Below are 23,640 nucleotides of genomic sequence, written 5' to 3'. Positions count from 1 at the left end.
GTAACCATGCCCCTCGCCAGGCTCACAAGGCAGAAATCTCTCACCCTTCTCCTCTCTGTCCACTTCATCCTTGGACGTGTTTCCGTGATTTCCTCACTTTTTAAATAAAGTTAACAACAACAAAAAAAATTCAAGAAAGAAAGAAATTTTCAAATATACAGTATGAATCATCAGCTGACCAGGGACAGTTCCAGTTATTACCCATAAACTTATTATTACTATTAAAGATTTATTTGTTTGAAAGTTAGAATTACAGAGAGAAAAGGAGAGGCAGAGATCAATCTTCCATCCAGGGGTCACCCAGTGGGCCACAATGACTGGGGCTAGCCAGGCTAAAGACAGGAGCCAGGAGCCAGGAGCTTCTTCAGGCCTCCCACAGGGGAGTAGAGCCCTAAGCACTTAGACCGTCTTCTGCTGCTTCCCCAGGCCACAAGCAGGGAGCTGGATCGGAAATGGAGCAGCCGGGACACAAACAGGAACCCATATGGGATGCCAGCATCACAGGTACCTGGCTCTACCCACTACATCACAACACTGACTCTGAGCTCATCTATTATAAACAAATATCCCTTCTATTATACTGAAATACTTGCCAATGTGATTGTTATAAAACATCAGATAAAGTGTGATGCCCTGAAAATTTAAACAAAATGTTCTGCATCAACGTTGAATGACAACAAGGAATTTCATAATTACCATAAGATTTGCCATTTGCAATATTTCAATTTTGCATTTTTGGATTATCTAATCTCAGGGAAATTTACTAAAAGAAACATCAACTTGCCAAAGGTAAGCCCTGAACCTGTTTGGGGGGGAAAAACACAGGGGCTGGCACCGTGGCACGGTGGGTTAAGCTGCAGTGCGCAACACCTGTATCCCGTACCAGACCCCTGCACCCACATGAGAGGCCTGGCAGGACCCTGACTGCTGCAGCCATTCGGGGTGAGTCAGCAGACACCAGATCTCTCTGTCTCTTCTCCCTCACTCTGTAACTGTGCTTTCAAATAAACAAACAAATCTTCAAAAAAGAAATGTTATGGAAAACAATTTAACAGATGATTATCAAAACGAGCAGACAGGACAGTAACAACAGACACTGCAATAATCTTTAAGCCACCGTTTTGGGATTTTCAATTGACGCCCACTGCATTTTCACTTTCCATCAACGGGGCCCTTAACACAAAGCAGAAAACGGAAACACCAGTGTGTCCCAGGAAGGACCAGGGCTTACCTGCTGCACCTATCGGGGAGGTAGCTGGGGTCATGTTGTGGACATTGAGCTCAAGGCCCTGGGAAGGAGCTGGGGCTGAGGCGGCGATGGGAGGCCCCGGAGGGTTCTCCCTCTGCGGAGAGGTGAGCGGGGTGGTCGGCTGGGAGGTCTGTCCGCCAGCAAGTCGTGCAAGGCGCCTCCGACGGATCTACAACGCAAGAGCACAGCATTCCGTCACGAAGCAGTCACGCCCAGTGCCGCTCACGGAAAACATCATCGGTAACAGCCAGAACTTGGCGGCTATAAATAAACGCGCCTCGAGAAGAGACCGGTCACTCGAGAGAAACACCCGGCACACTGGTGTTCCTGTAGGCTCCCAAAGACTCGCGTGTTTTAAGGCAGATTTACAGAAGGATTAACTCTGCTAGTTCACTCTCCCAAATGGCTCCAACGGCCGGGATGTGGCCAGGCTGAAGTCAGAACCGGGAACTCTTCTCTAGGTCTCCCACATGGGAGGCAGGGGCTCACGCACTGGGCCATCTGTCATTGCCTTCCCAGGCACATCACCAGGGAGCTGGATGGGAAGTAGAGCAGCCGGCATTCAAAACCAGCGTTCACAAAGGATGTTCGCATCATGGGCAGACACTAAGCCCACTGGACCACCACACTGGCCCCTCCCAGCTCACTTTTTAAACACATCATAATTACTTGGCCACCAGTTTATGGCACTTCCTCAACTGACAAAGGAATTTCCCGGTTTCAAACACATAAAACTGCACTTGTTCACTTTGAATAGGCAGGCTTAAAAAAAAAAAAGAGTTTGGGCCACCATGAAGGCTTAATTGGCTAATACTCTGCCTGCAAGCACCGGTATCCCATACGGATGCTGATTCATGGCCCAGCTCCTCCACTTCCCACCCAGCTCCCTGCCTGTGGCCTGGGAAATCAGTCAAGGATGGCCCAAATCCTTGGGACCCTAACCTTAACCCTAACCCTAACCCTAAGCCTGTAACCATTGTGCCAACATGGGGAGTGAACCAGCACATGGAAGATCTTTCTTTCTGCCTCTCCTCTCTGTAAATCTGTCTTTACAACTAAATATAATAAAGAAAGAAAGAAATCTTTAAAAACTTCTAATTCAGTAATAAAAAGCAGACACACAAAGATACATATTTTACTATCAATTCTAGCAGCAAAAATGATGAGGTTGTTTTCACCTATTTTCACCACACACGTGACCTCCAGAGTGGCTGAGTGATGACAGACCTGCTCCAGGAGGCCCACCCATCACAGGAGCCTGCCTCCACACCGCCTGGCGTCACACTCACCCCCCACCGCCCCAGGCAGCGAGGACAAGGCATTCTGAGCCCGCTGCTGGAGCTAAGCAGGCCTCAGGCGAGACATGGAGCACCCGGGGGGGTCCTGTTCTTTCCATCACCAATAAGGAAGACGGAAAGCTCCATGACAACTGCTCACAGGGCTGGCGTCGTCCGAACTAAGGATCGGCCTGTCATTCTGACCCTGTGGAAAGCCTGCTCCCAGTCTCATTTTCAGCCATGCAGAGAAGAGTGTCCTATTCTTGAGGTCAGAACCGCATCCTGGTGGCCCAGGCAAACATACCAGTCAACAACCTTACACTAAATCCTAAGTTGCTAGGTCAGTCACTTGTCTACTCAACTTGACAAAAAGGATACGTCTTATTTACCTAATGAAAACTTGTGTAGCACTTGCTAACTTCTAGCACTGTCCCAAGCACTTTACAGGCATTTGTCTGAACCCTTAGAGCAACCCACTTAAACATACACTTACATCATGTCCACTTTCACATGAACAAACCGAGGCACAGAAGGTCAGATACACCGCCTGACTGGGAAGTAGCAGAGGTGACCTAGGAACGCTTCCCTGAGTGGCCTGCGGATTTCAAGGATTACCCACAACCTCAAAAGTCTGGGAGGCCCAAACCTTCTTTTTTCATCCTCATTTTGGCACAAGTGTCATGCAATTTTGCAAGAAAAAAATTCAATTTAGAAATAACAGGGTTCAGGGCCTAACACAATAGCATAGTGGCTAAAATGTCCTTCCTTTGCACACCTGGGATCCCATATGGGCACCGGTTCTAATCCCGGCAGCCCCACTTCCCATCCAGCTCCCTGCCTGTGTCCTGGGAAAACATTCGAGGATGACCCAAAGCCTTTTGACCCTGCATCCGCATGGGAGACCTGGAAGAGCTTCGGATCAGCTCAGCTCCAGCCATTGCGGCCCCTTGGGGAGTGAGTCATCAGATGGAAGATCTTCCTCTCTGTCTCTCCTCCTTTCTATATATCTGCCTTTCCAATAAAAATAAATACATCTTTAAAAAATAAATAAATAAATAAGAGGGTTCAGACACTAACCAGATCTGAGAAAGTAAAAACAACGTTACATTACTAAATTTGTTTTGGAAGTTGTAGTTACTTTCATTTTAAAATTTTGCTACTTTTTTCTTAAGAGCTAATAAGTATTTTTTTTTATAAAGATTTATTTTATTTTTATTGGAAAGGCGGATATACAGAGAGGAGAGATAGAGAGGAAGATCTTCCGTCCAATGATTCACTCCCCAAGTGAGCGCAACGGCTGGTGCTATGCCGATCCGAAGCCAGGAGCCTCTTCCGGGTCTCCCACGCGGGTGCAGGGTCCCAAAGCTTTGGGCCGTCCTCGACTGCTTTCCCAGGCCACAAGCGGGGAAGATGGGAAGAGGGGTGGCCGGGATTAGAACCGGCACCCATATGGGATCCCAGGCATGCAAGGCGAGGACCTTAACCACTGCGCCATCGCGCCGGGCCCTAATAAGTATTTCTTAAATGCAGTTTCCAGTTCTAGTGATCAGTAGACAAAACCCACCCAGAAAGAAGCTTTTTAGGACCCCCCACTATTTGGGAAGTGAGGGGAGGAGTGCTGAGACCAAAGCCGCTGGGGACACCTGCAGCCCCCCATGCCGCCTCTGTCCCATCCACTTTTTCCTTCCAAGTCCAGCACAGCCTGCAGGTCTTACGGACACCCAGTGCTGCTGACCTGAACTGAACACAGCATGGACCAAGTGACCATCTCCCTAAATCATCCAAGGAGAACTAGAGAGGGGGTGAAAGGAAATCACTGAACGAACTCAAGACTCTCTCATTAGAGACCCCAACAAGCCCTGGCTCCTCCTGGCTTCGGACAGGCTCAGCTCAGCTGCAGCCACTGCAGCCATCTGGGGAGAACCAGCAGATGGAAGGTCTCTGTTTCTGCTTCTCTCCCTCTTCCAAGTAAGTAAATTTCAAACAAGTAAATAATTTTTTTTAAAAAAGCAAGTAAAAAATCCTGTCAATCTTGAAACCAGCGGCATGAATTCAGAGAAACCAATGACACCGACCCAGCGGGCTGGAACCAGTCAGAGCAAGCAGGACAGTGGATTTAACCGAACCTGGAGAAACAGAGAGCGAGAGTTGAGGTGCACACGGAAGAGTAACTAACAGTGGCAGCTCATGGAGCCCACCCTGACAGAGACCCAGGGACATGGCTGCAGTGAGCACTGACCCAGCAGAGATCCGCGTGACACTGTGTGACAATGGGACATGGGTCAGCAGAGGGACCTGACGTGAACCTAAATCCGGTAAGAAGCCTAGGTGTTGGGGCCACTGCGAAAACTGGAGGTGCTTGTGATGCTGGGCTGGGAGAACTGGTAACTGCCATTTCTGCAGCTGGCACACAGCTGGAACACATCCCTCCACAGCACTCCCAGTAGGCTCTCATTGCTAAGCATGGTGCTCCAGGTAATGGACCCCAAGAGCTACAGGCAAGGCACAGGTAATCGTACCACATCCCTACGCTGCAACTGCCGGAGTAACCCCAAGAACTAGTGCCATCCCCAAGACCGTGTGAAACTGTCAGCCAGGACAGCGAGCCAGGGACGACAGGTGTCAGAGCTCAAACTGCAGCAAATGTAAAAGCAAAAAAGGGTCAACTACATCAGGAACTACTCATTAGTCAGGATGGGGACTGCCCTCGGTGGGGAGGGCAGGTGGGGAGGACATCTGGCTGCAGGCCGACTTGGCTCCCCAATTCACTCAGATGGTTAAACTTCATATATTTTTTTAAAGATTTATTTTATTTTTATTGGAAAGGCAGATATACAGAGAGGAAGATCCTCCATCCATTGATTTATTCCCCAAGTGACCGCCATGGCTGGTGCTGCGCCAATCCAAAGCCAGGAGCCAGGAACTTCCTCCAGGTCTCCCACGCGGGTGCAGGGTCCCAAGGCTTTGGGCTGTCCTCGACTGCTTCCCAGTCCACAAGCAGGGAGCTGGATGGGAAGCGAGGCTGCCAGGATTAGAACCAGCAGCCATATGGGATCCTGGTGCGATCAAGGACATTTTAGCTGCAAGGACATTTCAGCTGCAGCAGTCATCGTGCTGGGCCCAAACCTCCACACTCTTATGTTAATAGTTAAGAGAGTAATATCAGTATATCAAGGGAGAGGCTTGTCCCACTTGTCTAGGATGAGGATGCCTGGCAGAGGCCTCTCTCTCCCTCCCTCCCTCCCCTCCTTGTGAGGTTTCCTCAGCAGGTGTCCCACTGCAGCATCACAAGCCAGAACACACCTACTGCATCCTGAGCAGTGCACCTCCAACCTGGCCCGAAATTACCCTTCGTCCCTCAGAGCGGCTCTTCTCGGGAGTTTCACGGTGTTGAATAGCTAACGGACCAGCACGCAGCTGGAGTCTCAGTGTGGTCCCTACTACCTGCTACCTGGATAGGCCCCTAGGAGGGGCCGTTTCCTCCCAGAGGCCACCATCCTCGCCGGCTCCCTCCTCTTCTCTCAGTGCCTATGTCCTGGTGCTGTCTGGCCACCATCCCCAGACCCCAGGCTCCCTGAGGGCCAGGACACTGCCAGCTTCCTCTGATGGATGCCCACATCTAGCCCGGTGCCCAGCTCAGAGCAGGTGTTCTCCAATGACTGCTGAGTGAAGGAACAAGGCAAAGAAACACTAGAACAATGAATTTGATTCCCAAAATTAGTCTTTTATTATATAATACGATCGTGACCTTGGAAAGGATACACTTTGTGGAAAAAAAAACTGGATTCACTTAAACTGGAGAGAGGCCAACTCGAGCCCGAGATGAAAAATTCAAAAACAGAACAAACGCCTTGACTCACTGTCACACGAGCCTGAAGGCGGGCAGCTGTCCAAGGAGAAAGATTTCCCAGTCGTTACTGCCACCATCCCATACAAAGATAATCAAGAAACAAAAAATGGGGAAGAGTAAAGACTTTATAAAACATGCTATGGAACACTGAGCAGGAAGGAGGACTTAGGGGGCAGAAACACAGGGGACCCCAGGGCACAGAGGCACAGGACAAGGCAGGTGAACCTGTCATGCCCTCCTCCAACAGGAGAGGCAACAGGTGGAGAGGGCCCTGTGGGGCCAGGACAGTGCTGTTCAGAGGAGCAATGCCCTTCAGCGAACTGTCCGCCTTCTCCAATGGCGGCCACTCACAACTGGTTTAGCAACCTGAGGCCCTGGCACAGCTGAACAGGAAACCCCCACCAGACCGGCTCCATGTACACGGGGGACAAAGGCTCACTGCCTGAGCCGGATTTGAAAGCGATGAGACCAGGGCAGCCCTTTGGTCTCGAGCCGAAGTGGCCCACACTCCACGCCAGTGTCAGGATTTGACAGCCACGGCCACTTGTGAGTGCACTTCCAGCTAACGCCACCCTGGGAGGCAGCAGCGACGGCTCATTGACCGGATCCTAACACTCACATGCGACACCTGGATTGAGTCCGTGGCTCTCGGCCCAGGCCCAGGCCCAGGCCCAGCCACTGCGGGATCTGGGCAGTAAACCAGCAGGGGAAAACTCTCTCTCTAGCACAAATAAACAAAATTCAATTTTTTTTTAAGAAAAAAGACATGATCTCACTTCCACCACAAAGAGAACATTTTATATAAATACATGTGTGTATACAAGTAGGCCCAATATATCAAAATATTAACATTTTCTCTCACAGTATCCTATGTTTTTACACTAAGTACATAGTTAAACCAAAAACCTTTTAAAAAAGAATTTTGTTTTCCCATGTCAAAACTGAAAACGTAAAAAAGCAAAGTTTAATTCCTCAACATATGCCTTCAATCAGCATCCAAAGTGAATTTCATTCCTGGAGTTTTTCTCCTCTTGCTCTTTCAGTTCTTTTTTCACAGATGACATCCGAAAGAGGGCTTCCCTAAGCTGGGCTGCCCCAGGCTGGGGTTTCCTGCCCTCGCCGTCCTGAGGCCTAAAAATAAATCTCAACCAGCAAAGGCCTCTGTGGGGACTTGCAGCAGACCCCAACACCCACCGGGCAGAGCGCCCCCACACCGAACAGCCCGGGGAAGAGAGCGAAACCTGTCGCGCCCACGTTTCTTATCGTCCGGCGATAAGAGGCAGACGCGAGTGAAGTCTTCTGCGGTAATCTTTATTGCGCGCATCAGGATGAGGAGGAAAGGCTCCGACCCCGGCAGGCTGTCTGCTCTTATGTGCTGACTGACCCCGCCTCCACCGATGATAGGTCGGCGTCATGATTACACAGGGTCCTGGGCGACTGGATTCGTCAGTCCCAGTGTTCAATGCGCCGGCCACGCCTCAGCTCACTGCGCAGGCGCTAGGCACCTGCGCAGTACCACGAAAGCTACGTCACCAGGAACCAAGGTGTGGCTTTTCCGGCCGGCGCCATTTTGGGTACGGCATGTAGCCAGTACATACAGATGCGGCTGGCAACAGAAACCCACAGACCCCATTACACGCCAAGAACATTCTAAAACCCACTAACCTCCCCACTAACAAACAAGGTACATTCCAACACCAAGAAAACACTTGTCCAGACATTCCCCAGGGACGGCCTATTCTGGAAACGTGTCCTTCTCTTACCACAGGTTTGGTTTTCTTTCGGAAAAGCTATCTATAGCTAAAGGTTATCTAACGCTATTAACACTTTCTCTCAAATGTCCAGCTCTAAGAACAACAGAACACCTCACAACAAACATGCGCAGGTCTGAAGACCACAGCTCTGTGATGTAAAACTCACCAAGTTCCCGGATGGGCACTGGGGGCAGCCCAGCAACGGGCTGGACTGATGCCTGCGACGACAACACACCCGAGACCAGGTGCCGCCCCTCCACTTCCAATGCAGCTTCCCACAGACGCCCGAGGGAGGCGTCGGCCAAGGCGTGCGGTGCCCTGCCACCCACCGGGGAGCCCGAGGGAGGCAGCCGAGGACAGCCAAGGCGTGCAGTGCCCTGCCACCCACCGGGGAGCCACAGCTCCTGGCTCCTGGCTCAGCCCTGGCCCAGTGCAAGCTGGCCTTGGAGAGCGAATCAGCAGATGGAAGATCACTTTCCCTTCCAGGTCACTGAGTCTTGCAAATAAGAACTAAATCTTATAAATGCATTTTACCAGTTTATTTTTAAAAAAATTGTTTTAATTTTAAGCTCAAAAGCTCTAAAATCCTTGTTCTTAAGTTCAAGTCCTTCTCCATTTCTAACAAACATTTAAACTGAACCTAACCTGTTAGCCTCTACATATGAGGCCAAAAATAAGGGGGAAAAAATAAAACCTTTTTTGTCAACAATCTTAGCAAACAGGAAGAAGTGAGGACTGTCTCTTTCAAACCGTTCATGAAAGGGCAGGCACTGTGGCACAGCCAGTTAAGCCACCCAAGAGGGCAGCATCCCACATCAGAGCGCAAGCTCAACTCCCGCTGCTCTGCTTCTGAGCCAGGTTCCTGCTAACACACCTGCGATGGCAGGAGACCCCGTGCTCTGGAGCTACCCACGCGAGACCCTGACGAAATTCCAGCTTCCTCACTTCTCACTTTGGCCTGCCCACACCTAACTGTCCTGGCCATCTGGGAAACCAACATGCAGATTGGAGATCTTTCTGCCTTCTCTCTCTCTCTCTCTCTAACTCTGCCTTTCAAATAAATTTACTTAAAAAAAAAAAAAGAGCCATATAAGTATCTCCTCGGAGACATCACCATAAAATCCCGACCCAGCTCCTGAGTAACACAGCTAGGTGATGTGGCACTGTTGAGTAGTTCTGAGAGCTACAAGAGAGAACAGCTCACCAACACTCACCTCACACGTTCAACCAACCGGCCAGCACTCGGCACGAGCCAGACACTGCCCAGGCTGTCACACAAACTGCTAACGACCCAGAGGGCAGCACATTTATTTTTCCACTTTACAAGTGAGGAAACAAACTCGGAGCTCAGGTGACTTGCTCAGGGTCGCAGCACTGTGAGCACCCGGCCATGTGGCTCCAAGGGTGCTCCCTGGGCCTGCGCAACCCTCCCTCACACAGAATCCCCTGCCACAGCTGCAGCCAAGTGTGGAGAGAGGCTGCCTCACTCCACTGCTGAGAGCAGGCGCTGTGGATTAGTTGAAGAATGCATTCATGCACAGTATGTTAGCTATCAAGATACTGCACTGACCGTCTAACGAAAAACACTATCAGGCTGGGTGCAACAGCTTAGTAGCTAAATCCTCACCTTGCAAGCGCCAGGATCCCATGTGGGATCTGGTTCATATCCTGGCTGCTTCATTTCCCACCCAGCTCCCTGCTTATGACCTGGGAAGGTAGTAAAGGATGAATCAAAGCCTTGGGATCCTGCACCTAAGAGGAGACCCAGAAGAAGCTCCTGGCTCCTGGCTCCAGATCAGCTGTAGGCACTGTGGCCATTTTGGGAATGAACCAGAAGACAAAAGATCTCATTGGCTTCCCGTAAATCCGATCTGCCTTTCAAATAAAATAAATCTATAAAAAGATTAGGGGCCCCAGAGTGATAGCCTAGTGGCTAAATCCTCGCCTTGCATTCTCCAGGATCCTATAGACGTCAGTTCATGTCACAGCTACTCCACTTCTCAATAAATAAATACATATTTTTTCCTTCTCTAGGCCCGGCACAGTAGCCTAGTGGCCTGGGAAAGCAGTCAAGGACGGCCCAAAGCCTTGAGACCCTGCACCCGTGTGGGAGACCTGGAAGTCTCCAGGCTCCTGACTTCAGATTGGCTCAGCTCTGGCCTTTGCGGCCACTTGCGGAGTGAATCATAAGACAGAAGATCTTCCTCTCTCCTCTCTGTCTCTCTCCTCCTCTATGTATATCTGACTTTACAATAAAAAAAAAAAACCTTAAAAAATATAAAATATACATTCCTCTCTAATGAATGTGTATACTGAAATTCAGAAATTTCCATTTTTTGGTTCAAAATATACATATGTTAAATTCAGAGGCAACTGAGGGAGAGAAAGAGGCTTTTAGCTCAAAGGGTTTTATTAGGGAAGACGGTCTGACAGACTGCCCTCTGGCAGGAGACAGCCAGGACCACTTCTCCCTGGCAGGGTGCCACGTGTGGGAAATGGCTGCCCAGGGCATACACTGGGCTCTCATACACCTTACGCAGGGGGTGGGGAGGGCGGCAGCTCCCAGGCCTGCACATGCCTGGGACGTGCAGCATGGAGTGCTCATCACGGCAGGTGCTAACCTTTTGTGCAGAGACAAGATGAGGGTGATGTGGCATTCCAAACATTCCTGTGAGGGAGTGTTCGGCTGAACTTGAGTAGGGTAGTGGGGTCATTTCGGCTCCACCCAGCCTCACATTCCAGCCTTGGGCTGGATCCTACTGGTGGGCACTGTGTGAAGCTGAAAAGGCAGTGTTGTGGGGAGGTTAGGCAGAACACCACCGAGCAGAGGCTTGCGCTGGCAAGGAAAAGTTGGTTAATAAAATCGATTAGCAAAGCCTGGTGAGGCAAGCAGGATGAAAACAAAGATAATACGCACTGTTGTGGCAAAGCAAAATGCCGCCCTGACTGTAGTGTGCACGTTCTGGCACACAGCTAAAGGACGGAGTTAGCCTGGCTCCCCAACTCCCTCCCTCTGCACACAGAAATTCTGCCTGTCACTGGGGCTTAGGTTGGCTGTTGGGGCTTTTCTGAGCTGAGTGAGGATCAACCAGGACACCAAGAGAAGGTGCTTCGAGAGGGCTGCGGCACCAGCTGGCAGAAACTGGCTCTGAGGTTTTACACGCATGGGCACTTGGTTGCAAGTCTATAGGAAACACAGCCAACAAGCAGATTAAATACATGAGGTCCCAGAGGACCCAGAAACACTCTCCAGTTACCTAAATTCAGAGGTTTTCCCCGAGAATGGAAGCTGACAAGAGGTTTGAAATTCAGGTGGGCGTCAAGGCCTGGCTGGGGTATGTGAGGCCCAGGCCTGTCTTCACCGGAAGACACACCGTAAGGAGAGACTCTTCAGGGGAGGCGTCCCACTGACTCCCACTCCATGGCTGGACAGAGAGGAGGCCAGCCCAGAACCTGCAGTGTCTCTAGGTGGTAAGGCACAGCTTTCCCTGGAGTAGCTGACCCTAGGCCATTCTCTCCACAGCGATGGTTGCTTTGGAAGCTGGCCAGGGCCAAGGGCTTTTTAGCTTGTGACCCACCATGGTTCCGACCCCCAGAACAGTTCTGATGGCAGGGACCTGCCTCTTGGCACAGCTGGCAGGGTTCTCTGAGAGCTGCTTCTGTCATGGGCAGCTGTTTGATCGCCTGGCTTCCTAACGGCAAGCAGGTGCTGAGGGTGGACTGGCCTCGCCGCGTCTCCTTCAGTAGATAACAAGCTGCATTACTGCACCTTCGTGCTGCCTTGCTCGCTCCTCTTCCTCCTGCTCTCTGCTAAAGTGGACCACAGAGGCAGGCTATAGGATGCCAGCCAAGGGCAGGCTCAGCTCTGTCCCTAAATCTTGAATGGACTCAGCTAGAAGCCTGTCATGACAGGCACATCCTGACAGCTCTGCCTGTGAGACGCGGCAATGCTCAGGACAATCAGGCTGCTTGTTCCTTTCCACACAGCCAGGCCTCCTCACAGCAACAGGCTAGTCATCCTTACTGCTGGCCCGCGGGCTACACCACATTAACTCCATGCAGGTGAGAGGTGAGGGCAACCTCTCTCCCCACGGGTCCCTCTGCACACCTCTGCTCCAGGGCTTGCCCTGAACGCACCCCCTGCTCAGTCCAGGCCATCCTTGCCCAGGGCCTGGGAGGACGGCCCTGTTCCTCCGACCTTTCTGGAGTCCCAGAAACCCCACCTCCTTGGGCTCTTGAACATTCCATCCCGCCTGCAGAGTCCAAGCTCCCTACAAAGCTGCCACTTGGCTGCCTCCTAAAAAACCTCAAAACCCTCCACCTCCAGACCTCCAGCCATACCAACTGATTTTCTTCCGCAACACAGCTTGCACTCCATCTGACGAATTGCCTCGTGTCATGTGGCTCAGACTGAACACAAATTAGACAATGACTCAACTCGATCTGCGAATTCTCCGTGATCTGGTTAACGTCCGACACCTAGATGGAATCGTTGGAGATCTATCCTCGGGCCTTCCTCCTCCTCCATTCCTGCCCTCTGTCAATCTTGCTCTCCAGCTGCAGTTCTCCCAGCACACTCTGAACCCTCGAACTGCTTACCCTCCTCTTCCTCTAACCAACCTAATTCCCAAGCACTCGACCCCGGAGAACCCAGCTCTCCCACTCAGCCTCCTCCGAATGCTGAACCCCAGCCACCTGCTCCCTCTTCCCACCCGCCACCTCAGACACAAAATTCTGGCTCCTCCCCCTTCCACAATAACAGAGAAAGCAATGATACTTTATGAACATAATCTTACCAAGAAAATGTAGTCATTTGTTAAGATATTTATTAAGTGCCTACTGGGCACCAGGAATTAGAGCAGGCAAGAGAAGACACTGAAGCAATAACTAACCACTGAGGGTTTCTAGATCCTCTGGGGAAAGAAAGGAGAAAATCAACCATCGAGATGTCACGTGACATGGAGAGCACATGACAGGAGGATGGAGACGACAAAGAAGGGACTACATCCCGGGACAGGGCTTTAGTCACCCACACACACCAATAACACACAGGGAACTTGGAAACGCTAGAGCTGGCCTGTGTTGAAATATGCTGATGGGGTTTGTGAGGAGTGGTCCGAATATCAGTCATGGAGACCGAGACCATGCCACCTTGGACCCTGCGTCATCTCCCCACAGCTCACGCTGTTCCGGTTATCCAGCAATCAGACGTAACCTGGCGCCTCACCCGCGAATCCCACTCTCCAGTCTCTGGCCCCTCCCCAGTCTCCACCCGCCTACCTGCGGCTCGGATCACCTCAGTCCGCAGTCCCTGGGGCCGGCACGCAGCCCGCACAGCCCCTGCCCTCTTCCCTTCGCTCTCCCCTCCCCTTCTGACCTGGCTCTTCCCCGTTCTCCATCTTGTCCCTTCCCCTGCCCTGGCAGCCCCCCAGCCCCCGCGACCATGGCAGGAGACATGTCCCTTCAGTTTTCTCCCGCTCCGCCCCTGCTCCCGTTCCTACCCTGCTGGACTAAAGGACCTACTAAGCACCTTGCTGCATCTGGGACTTTGGCTTGTGGTAAACATCGTGAATAGAGGACTTAGCTGTGGCAATTAGCTGCACGAAACAACATAAGAACTTTAAGTGGAAGTAAAACCTAACAGGGCTGGCATTGTGGCTTAGCAAGTTAAGCTACCGACAGCATCAGGATCCAGTATGGGCACAGGTTTGAGAGCCAGCTGCCTACTAACTGCTACGTTAGGCATGTTGGCCAAGGCAGAGTGAGAGTGAATCCAGGAGGGAAGATCCAAGCTTGTCCCCTCAGGAACGTCTGCAATGTCCCACAGGACCCACCAGGGGCAGCACCCTGCACGACACACAGCACACAGCACGTGCAAACCAAGGAGCTGCTGCTTTCTCCCATCCCCCACACCTAAGGCTTACAAAAGCCCAGGCTGTACACCTTGGGCAGCCGTCTCCCTCACATGGTCACCCTGCCACGGGGAAGCGGTCCCAGGCCACGTCTCCCCACCAGTCTCCCTTGACTAACAAAATTCTGCCAGAACTAAAAGTCTCTCTCTTTCTCCTTCTCTCTCTCTCTGTCCCCCCTCCCTCTCTCTTAGTCGCCCCTGAACCTGACACTAACGTGATTAGGAAAGCAGCAGAGCATGGTCCCAGTTCTGGCACCCCTGCACCCATATGGAAGATCTGAATGAAGCTCCTGGCTCTTGGCTTGGGCCTGCTCCAGCCCCCGCCACTGCAGTCAGTGAGCCAGTTAACCAGCAGATCGAAGGCCTCTCTCTCTTCAACTCTTTCAAACAATTAAATCTTGAGATATATACATGGAGTCGGGGAGAAACAGAGCCTTTCCCTCCTTGGTTTGTGAGCACCTGCAAATAGCCAGAGCTGGACCACGCCAAAGCCAGGAGCCAGAAACTTCCTTCAGGTCTCCCACATGAGTGCAGGGTCCCAAGGTCTTGGACCGTCCTCCACTGCTTCCCAGGCACATGAGCAGGTGGAAGTGGAGCAGCCGGGACTGGAACGAGCACTCAATCAGGATGCAGGATCCACAGGCCTCAGCTCAAACCATCTGGCTCTGGAACGTTGTCTCTTTAAGACAATGAGTAGACATTCTATTCGCTTCAGCTTCTCCCACTTTTAAAATGAGGTGTATTTTGGTTATATGCATTTTACAACAGTTTTTATTAAACCCAACTGAAAAATTAGGATGCAAAAGGGCACACATAGAGATTCAATTGATTCTTTAAAAGGGTGCGCATTTCCATGGCAACAGATGTTAGTGCAGATCACACACAAATGCCAATGACAACGTACAATTCCAGTTTTTCCTCTTCTTTCACAAATTCCAGATGAAAATAGGAAAAATCATTATCCTTTTCCTCTGCATCTGTGAAGCCTGTATCCAGACGAAAGGTCAGCCTGCTCCACATCCTCCTCATTCCAAGACCCAGGGTGACCAAGCAGCCCTCTGTGGGACAGCACCAGGCAGAGAGGGCGGGGCACCTATCCTGGCCAAATGACACACCACTGCTGTGCCCAGGCCAGGAGACCCAAAGCACTCAGAGAAATACAAGCGCCCCCAGGAATGGGGAGTGACTGTGGAAATGACAGCTTAGCCCAGGGAAGCTGAGACAGTCCTCTGTGTGTGTGTGTGTGTGTGTAAGGAAACTCGGAGCAGTGAGGCCCAGTGGCACTGCCCTTGCCTTTTCCAGCCACACCCAGCTGTGTCTTTGAGGCTGGGAGCCGCATCTGACAGGGTTGCCAAGTGGGGGGACACAGCACGGAGACAGGGCATGTGAGGGCACAGGGATGCAGACAGAGGAGGCATGGCAGCCTGTGGTCCTTGCTGGCTCTCTTTCCCCGGAACTTGCACATCCTTCTGTGTCTGAATTCAGAAGAACTCCCTTATCGAACACCATTTTTTTTTTAAAGATTTATTTATATCTATTGAAAAAAATATACAGAAAGAAGGAGAGACAGAGAGAAAGATTTCTGTCCAATGATTCACTCCCCAAGTGGCCACAACAACTGGAGCTGAGCTAATCTGAAGCCGGGAGCCAGGAGCCAGCAGCTTCTTCCGGTCTCCCATGCGGGTGCAGGGTCCCAAGGCTTTAGGCCGTTCTCGATGCTTTCCCAGGCCACAAGCAAGAAGCCGGATGGGAAGTAGGGACGCCTGGATTGGAACCAGTGCACATATAGGATCCCAGAATGTGTAAACCAAGGACTTAAACAACTAGGCTACCATGCCGAGCCCTGAGGCAATCCCATTTTTGCCTTAAGCTGCAGAGGCTGTATTGGTGTGAATACTGATAAAGTGGTCTACATTGCACTGCCTTGCTTCATCACCATTAGACTTGGGGAATTCAAATCCACTCACACTGTTGTATGTCAACAATGCCACGGCTGAATCATCTCAGAGAGTAAGTGCAGTCATCTGGCAAAACACAAACAAACCCTCACGTGGTCCCTGGTCCCTGACCTGAGCTTCTCTAGAACAGGTACAAGCCCATGGTGAGGGGCAGGAAGCAGTGGGCAGGGAGCAGCGGGCAGGGAGCAGCGGGCAGGGAGGGGAGGCGTCCAGGACAGGTACAAGCCCATGGTGAGGGGCAGGAAGCAATGGGCAGGGAGCAGCGGGCAGGGAGCAGCAAGCAGGGAACAGGGGCGTGGAGGGGAGGCATCCAGGGCGGGAGTGAGCCAGTGGCGAGGGGAGCATGGAGGACAAGCTCTGAGGAGCACCCTAAGAAGATGAACTTGGTCATAAAAGCAGCACAGAAGTTTCAAAGGACTGGAGCAGGGGAGTGACTGGGACAGATTCACCATTTAAACCAAATCATTTTGGTTACAGTGTAGACAGGACAAAAGCAAACCTGGCAATGAAGATGTGGGGGGGAAATTCCAGAAGCACTCAACGTGATCAACAGAACACGGTCCTACTTGGGGAATGAGATGTGGGAGGGGCGGAAGGCCTGGACTTGATGCCTGGTTACCTAAATGGACAAAGTCTCCAAAGTTGGGTCTACAGAGGCGATCTGAAAGATGCAGCCTGAGCAGAGTGCTGCACAGGTGCCTACAGAGACGCAGACACATCCCACAGGCCTGTGGTCCTAAGAAGGACCTGAAGCAAAACAAAATACATTAAAGATATTTTTCATTTAATTTGAGTTAAAAATAAAAAAAATAAAAATATTAGGACAGAAGCAAAGTGAGGGCAGAAAAAGAAAATAGTGGCTAGCATTGTGGTTCAAGTGAAACCACTGCTGCGATGCCAGCGTCCAGCTCTGCTCCCAATGCAGCTCCCTGCTGGTGTGCCAGGGAAGGCGGGGAGGTTGGCCCCCACAGACCCATCTCCCCTCGCTGATTCACTCCCCAAGTGACGAAAGTGGCTGTGGCTGGTCCAGATCTCCCCCATGGCGAGCGGGGGCTCAACACTGGGGTGAGCAGGATGGGACTGACGACACTCCCAATACCAAAACCCAACCCTAAGAAGGCCCCTGCAGTGGCCCAAGCAGAGGATGAATGAATGTCACACTTGGCAGGTGTGGTTCAGGGATCCAGTTTAGAGTAAGTCCCTGGGACAAGGGCTCAAACTGCAGGGTCTCTCAGTCCCCAGCCAGCATGCCTTTCCCCACGCCTGCCTTCTGAACCACGCTTCTGTCGCCCGCCTCTGCCACTTGGGGCAGTGCTTACTGTCAAGACCACTGTACTTTTTTTGCCAAATTGGGGTAACAAAGGAGTGGGGTGCAACGTCAAACTCTCAGGAGGCACTGCAGTACAGCACTTTCTTAACAGAAGAAAAACATGTAGCTACAGGACTCTCCCTGCTGGGCTACATCACTCGGATCCCTCAAGCCTGTGTCAGAAACACTGGCTATGTAACATGCCCTGGTGCTTTAGGACTGCGAGAGAGCATAACAAACCAGAATTGTAAATGCTTTCTACACCCTTTTACTCATTAACTGTATTTGCCCATTAACTGTCTTAAAACTAAACACAGGCAAATGCTCCCAGCCGGTCCCTCTCTGTGGGTAAGACTTGTGCTCTCAGGGAGAATAAAGGTGTTAGCAGCTTGTTCGGAACACTTACTGAAACACAGCAGGGAGACTCAGCAGAGGCACCCTGGGCAGAGACAACCTCCCCCAGACGGCTCAGCCTCCCCAGGACTCAACCCCACCCAGCCGGCCCAGCCCCCACCCACCCCCAGAAGGCGTGTCTCGCACGGGTAGCAGGTGTCGCTCACTGCCAGCAGCCTGCAGGAGGACCCCCAGCCATGGCACTGGAGACCCCAGCAGGGCTTTGGTAGGTGTTCTATGTGAGGTATGCACTCCTGTGTACCGTCAGGGCAGCAGCATTCAGAACTGATCAACCCCTGGGTCAGGAGGAAGTGGGTGCTTTTTATGGGGTTTTCTCTTTCTTTTATGGCATGGAGGGGAAGAGACTAACTCCCCAAATGCTCACAACAGCTTGGGCTGGGCAGCACTGGAGCTGGGAGCCAGCACTCCATCTGGGTGTCCCATGTGAGTTGCTGGAGCCCAATCACTTCAGCCGTTATCACTGCTCCCAGAGTCTGATTTAAGAGAGAGCTGCGGTGAGGGTGTGGGCGTCTTAACCACAGTCTGACCACTAGGCCACGTGCCTGTCACAGTTCTTTTACTGTTGAAATCAGACTGCAGGCAGCATTCACAGGGCACAGCAGTTGACTTGCTGCCTGGGGTGTCCACATCCTGTTCTGGAGTTCCTGCTTTGAGTCCAGGAAACTACTTCCCATCCACTCTCCGGCCAGCGTGCACCCTGGCAGACACCACATGATAGCTCCAGGGTTTGGCGTTCCTGTGCCCTGTGTGAGAGACCCAATGCTGGCTGAACGCCTGGCTGCAACCTGCCGGCCCTGGCTGCTGGAGGCAGTTGAGGGATGACCCACGAGATGAAGATCTCTTTCCATCTGTGCCTTTCTCTCTGCCTGTTCGAGTAAAACAAAAATAAATGAATTGTTTTAAATGGATCACTCACCATGCAGGTTACATTTCTTTCCCCAGTCCTGATGGTGACCGGGGGGGCCCAGAGCAATCCATCCAGCAGCGCTCTGGTGGGAGGAGCCTAGCCTCAAGGTCCCAGGTGCTGTTCCTACTGGAAGGAGGGAAGGGAGTTTGGCATGGCTAAACTCAACACAGTAAGCACAGACAAGCTGAGGTGCCTGCAGTGTGGCCCTGGCCTGGGCAGAGGGGCCGAGCGGGTAGCGAGTGTCTTCCCCAGGACAGCAGTGAGGCCTGCCTGCCCTCACTTCCTCACCTTGCCCTGGGCAGCCACGATCCCACACTTAACGCACAGTTCCTTTGTCTCCCAGGAATTGCATGAACTCAGTGGGCTTCAAGTTCCTGTGAAATGCCCAGACAGCGGGACCATGGGCAGGTGCAGCTCACAGCAGCCTCTCCAGAGAGCTTCCAAAACGCCAGAACCCTGGCGGCAGCAGCCCTCGGACTCTTGCAGGCGGCAGTCATTGCATAGGCAGGGCACCAGCTGACACGAGCCAGGCCCCTTCCAGGATCACTCACTGAAGCACCAAATATCCTGACACCCAAGAGACACACCTAGTTGGTCCATAGCATCCAGCACCATCCACAGGGTGGAGATTGCTGTCTTGTGTCCTGAGGGGAGGCTGCCACCAGATGCAACCAGCAGCCGTCCCGTGTTTGGGTCAGCCTTGCTGAGCTGCCACAGGTGCTCTCACCACACAGAAAGCACCCTGGGGTGTAGGTCTGGGGTAGGCTGGGATCAGCACAGTGCCATAACAGGTTAGTTCTCAATCTGCTGGCACTGGCATCCCACGTGGGCTCTGATTCATGTCCCAGATATTCAACTTCCCATCCAGCTCTCTGATAATGGCCTGGGAAAGCAGTGGAGAATGCCCAAGTCCTTGGGCCCCTATACTCACATGGGAGAAATGGAAGAAGCTGCTGCCTCCTGGCTCCTAGCCAAGTCCCAGCCATTGAGGCCATGTGAGCAGTGAACCAGTATATGGAAAACCTCTTTTGCTATCTCTCCTCTCTCTGTAAAATCTGCCTTTCAAAAAAAAAGAGAAAAAGTAAAAAAGGGCTGCAAGCTGTGGCTCTTTAAATCATCAATGCCCAAAAGCAGTAACAATTCTTTTTCTAAGGAGTATTGCAAACTGCAACAAAATCACTATCACCTGTTTTGTTTTTAAAGATTTATTTTTTTTAATTGCAAAGTTAGATGTAGAGAGAGAAAGATCTTCTGTCCCATGATTCACTCCCCAAGTGACTACAATGGCCAGGCTGAGCCAATCCGAAGTCAGGGGCTTCTTCCAAGTCTCCCACGCAGGTGCAGGGTCCCAAGGCCTTTTGCCGTCCTTGACTGCTTTCCCAGGCCACAAGCAGGGAGCTAGATGGAAAGCGAGGCTGCCAGGATTAGAATTGGTGCCCATATGGGATCCAGGCACATTCAAGGCGAGGATTTTAGCTGCCACACCAGGCCCTGTTTCATTTTGTTTTTAAGACTTACTTATTTGAAAGACAGAGGAGTAGAATGACCATTTGAGTCATGACAGTTGTGGCTGGACCAGGATGAAGCGAGGAGCCTAGAACTCCATCTGGGTCTACCAGAGGGTGGCAGAGGCCCAGGCATTTGGACCAGCTTCCACTGCTTTCCTGGGTGCTGGATCACAAGCGAATTAAAAGGGCCACGCATGATAGCGTAATGGCTAAGGTCCTTGTCTTGAACACACCAGGATCCCATATGGGCGCCGGTTCTAGTCCCGGCAGCTCCACTTCCCATCCAGCTCCCTGCTTGTGGCCTGGGAAAGCAGTCGAGGACAGCCCAAAGCCTTGGGACCCTGTACCCATGTGGGAGACCCGGAAAGAAGTTCCTGGCTCCTGGCTTCCGATCGGCAAAGTACCAGCCATTGCAGTCACTTGGGGAATGACTCATCGGACAGAAGATCTTCCTCTCTGTACATCTGCCTTTCCAATAAAAAAAAAAATCTTTAAAAACCAAACCAAACAAACAAAAAAAACCCAAGTGAATTAATGGGGAGCTGGATCAAGAGTGAAACATCCAGGTCTGAGCCAGAGTTAATGTGAGAGACGTACTTGGCAGGCAGGAGCTTAACACACTGTGTCGAAACACCAGCCCCAATGCTGCTGCTTTTGACCTCTTCAACAGCAGAGATCGCAGGATCCATGGCTGACTGCACTCTGCCAAGAGAAGGCTAAGAACCACGTGTGAGATCAGGAGCAAAGCACTCCGAGTCACCTGTGACACTTAGACTATTACTGCCATTCCTTCAAATGAGAACAGGCTTACAGTAATAAAAGTTGGTCTAGACTCCTCATCAACATGTGAAGAATTCTACTGGGGCAGATGTTGTGGTGCAACAGGTTAAACCACCACTGAGCAGGCCTTCATCCTGTGTCAGGCTGCCGAGCAGAGTCCTGGCGGCACGGCCTCTGGCGCAGCTTCCTGCTAAGGCACTCCCGGGGACAGCAGCTCATGGCTCCCGGGTGGGAGAGGCAGATGAAGCTCCTGACCCCTGGCTTCGCTGGCCACCGTCAGCACTGGGGAGGCGATCAGGAAGATCCTGTGTCTCCCTCTCGGCCACGCTTCCTTTCAAATAAACCAATCTTTTTAATCATCACCCTAGAGAAGCGTTCCGCTGGAAAGCAGAGGACAGACCATGCTGCTCTGTGCATCCCCAGTCACCAAGTCACCTGAGTAGTGAGCCATCTGGAGGCCAGCTCTGCCACCACCCCTGCTGATGACAATAAAAATATATATCACTGTGTTGCAAGAGAATCATGAGAAATACAAATAATGAATGTACTGGCCGCAGTGCTAGTTAGTTCAATGTCTCTAGTCTACCTGCAGCTGGATGCAGCCAGTATACAGTACAGTTCACGGTACAGTACAAGAAAGCAGGGGTCTGGGCGCAGCATGATGACCTAGCAGCTAAAGTCCTCACCTTGAACGTGCCAGCATCCCATATGGGCGCCAGTTCGTATCCTGGAGGTCCTGCTTCCCATCCAGCTCCCAGAGTGCCTGTGGTCTGGGAAAGCAGTTAAGGACAGCCCAAGCCGTCCTTGGGTCCCTGCACCCACGTGGGAGACCCAGAAGAGCTCCTGGCTACTGGCTTTGGATTGGCTCAGCTCCAGCCATTATGGTCACTTGGGGAGTGAATCATCAGACGGAAGATCTTCCTCTCTGCCTCTCCTCCTCCATATATGTATGACTTTGCAATAAAAACAAATAATAAATCTTAAAAAAAAAAAAAGACAAAGACAAAGAAAAAGAAAGCAGGGGCCTGTCTGATACACTCAATCATTGTTATGTCTCAGCAACTACAACAGGGCCACTCAGTCAATATTTGCTAAGCAAATGAAAAGCATCCACCTGAACACACAGTAAAAAGTTGGTTTTAGTTTTTAGTCGTTATAGCCCAAATGTTCTTTTTAAAAAAATTTTATTCAAAATGCATTTACAGAGAGACAAACAGAAAGAGCCACTGGATCCATCCTCAAATGGCATCAACAGCCAGGGCTATGCAAGACTGAGGCCAGGAGCCAGCTTCCTCTGGGTCTCCCACATGCATCCAGGAGCCCAAGTCTTCAGGCCATCTCACACTATTTCCCAGGCACATTAGCAGGGAGCTACACTGGAAGTAAAATGGCTGGAGTGCCCGTGTAGGAGAAGGCTACCCTGTGGGTGGCGGCACAACCCCTATGTCAGAGCATCAGCCCCAATTTCCCTTTTTGCTTCAAATCTTTCTATTTTCCAATTGTTTTCCAACAGCTCATGACTCTGACCCAAACACTATGCAATTATAACACAGCCACCAAAAGGCACGCTGCAAGCATCAGCTCATGGTGAACTTGGCAGCAGGACAAACCAAAGGACCAAGAGCAGCTTCCCAACACACCCTGGAAACAGGTCATTCTAACAGCACCCTACTGACAAAGGACTGGCGCGGCTGCCAGCTCCTTGCCAGAGGTCCAGCAAGGGACGCAACCAGCCCACGGACTCCACATTCCCATCCTTGATGCCGCTTGGGGAAACATGCAAGATGGACCAAAACAAAGTCAAGAATCCACTGTGCTTTTAAGGCACAGCAACTGAGAGACAGAATGACAGAGAGAGAGTCAGAGAGGGAGGGAGAGAGAGAAACAGAGAGAGACAGAGAGAGATCGCAACCGACTGCAACAGCCATGTGTAGGACTGGCTAAAGCCAGAAGCCAAAACTCTGAATTCCAGTCTCACACATGTGTCATCATCGGCAGCCTTCTCGGACACCTCAGCAGGAAGCTGGACACAAAGCAGAGCAGCAGGGGTCTTGAGCTGGCTGGCATTTCAGCATGAGACCCAGGTGTGCCACGCAGCACTGAACCCACTGCACATCGGCTCCCAAGCCTCACCTACTTCCAACACTACTTATACAAGTGATTCTGGTTACAGGAAATTCCCAGGAAGAACACACTCATGGTATTAGGAAACTAAAAATGATTTTTTAGATGTCCAGCTATTTGAAAAAAGTTTTAGTTTTAAATTGACTCACAAGAACACTATTTTTTAATTTATTTTTGTTAATTACATTGCATTATGTGACACAGTTTCACAGGCTCTGGGATTCCCCCAACCCCACCCCGTACCCTCCCCCCAAGAACACTATTGTTAAAATCCACACATACGTTCTTCTGGGGTGGGGACCCGGCAGGTGCTGGCATCTCAATCACAGACTACACTCACACTTGCACTCCACAGTTTCAATCTAACATCCCAGTAAATCTACACCACGGGTCAGGCCCCCGTCCAGCCAGTTTCTGGGACGCACGAAGCTCCCCTTCCTAACGGGGACAGAGACCATGGCAGCACCCCTTGCAGCGGATGCCAGGAAGCAGAAAAGACCCAGGTAAAGCACATGTTACCAAAAAAAAAAAAAGGGGGATTTTTTTAATGTCCAGCAATTTGGAAAGCATTTGTCCAGTCAGAAAAGGGACATTTTCAC

At 51.3% G+C, this 23,640-nt stretch overlaps 1 protein-coding gene across 2 annotated transcripts in view; it reads right to left on the bottom strand.

Moving 5' to 3' along the window:
- UBE4B (ubiquitination factor E4B) overlaps positions 1–23,640 on the bottom strand; it is a 110,870-nt gene that overhangs the window by 76,396 nt on the left and 10,834 nt on the right. For both annotated transcript variants that reach the window (XM_040987884.1, XM_040987885.1), the window contains exon 2: positions 1,232–1,418. In XM_040987884.1, the coding sequence (XP_040843818.1) occupies positions 1,232–1,418 (187 nt within the window). The remainder of the gene's footprint in view (positions 1–1,231; positions 1,419–23,640) is intronic.

Source organism: Ochotona curzoniae, unplaced genomic scaffold (genome assembly GCF_017591425.1).
Source record: "Ochotona curzoniae isolate NIBS_2020 unplaced genomic scaffold, NIBS_Ocur_1.0 contig_4792, whole genome shotgun sequence".
In the NCBI taxonomy this organism is placed as follows: Eukaryota; Metazoa; Chordata; class Mammalia; order Lagomorpha; family Ochotonidae; genus Ochotona; species Ochotona curzoniae.
Note: the sequence above shows the minus strand (reverse complement) of the source record. Positions and strands in the feature narration are given on the sequence as shown.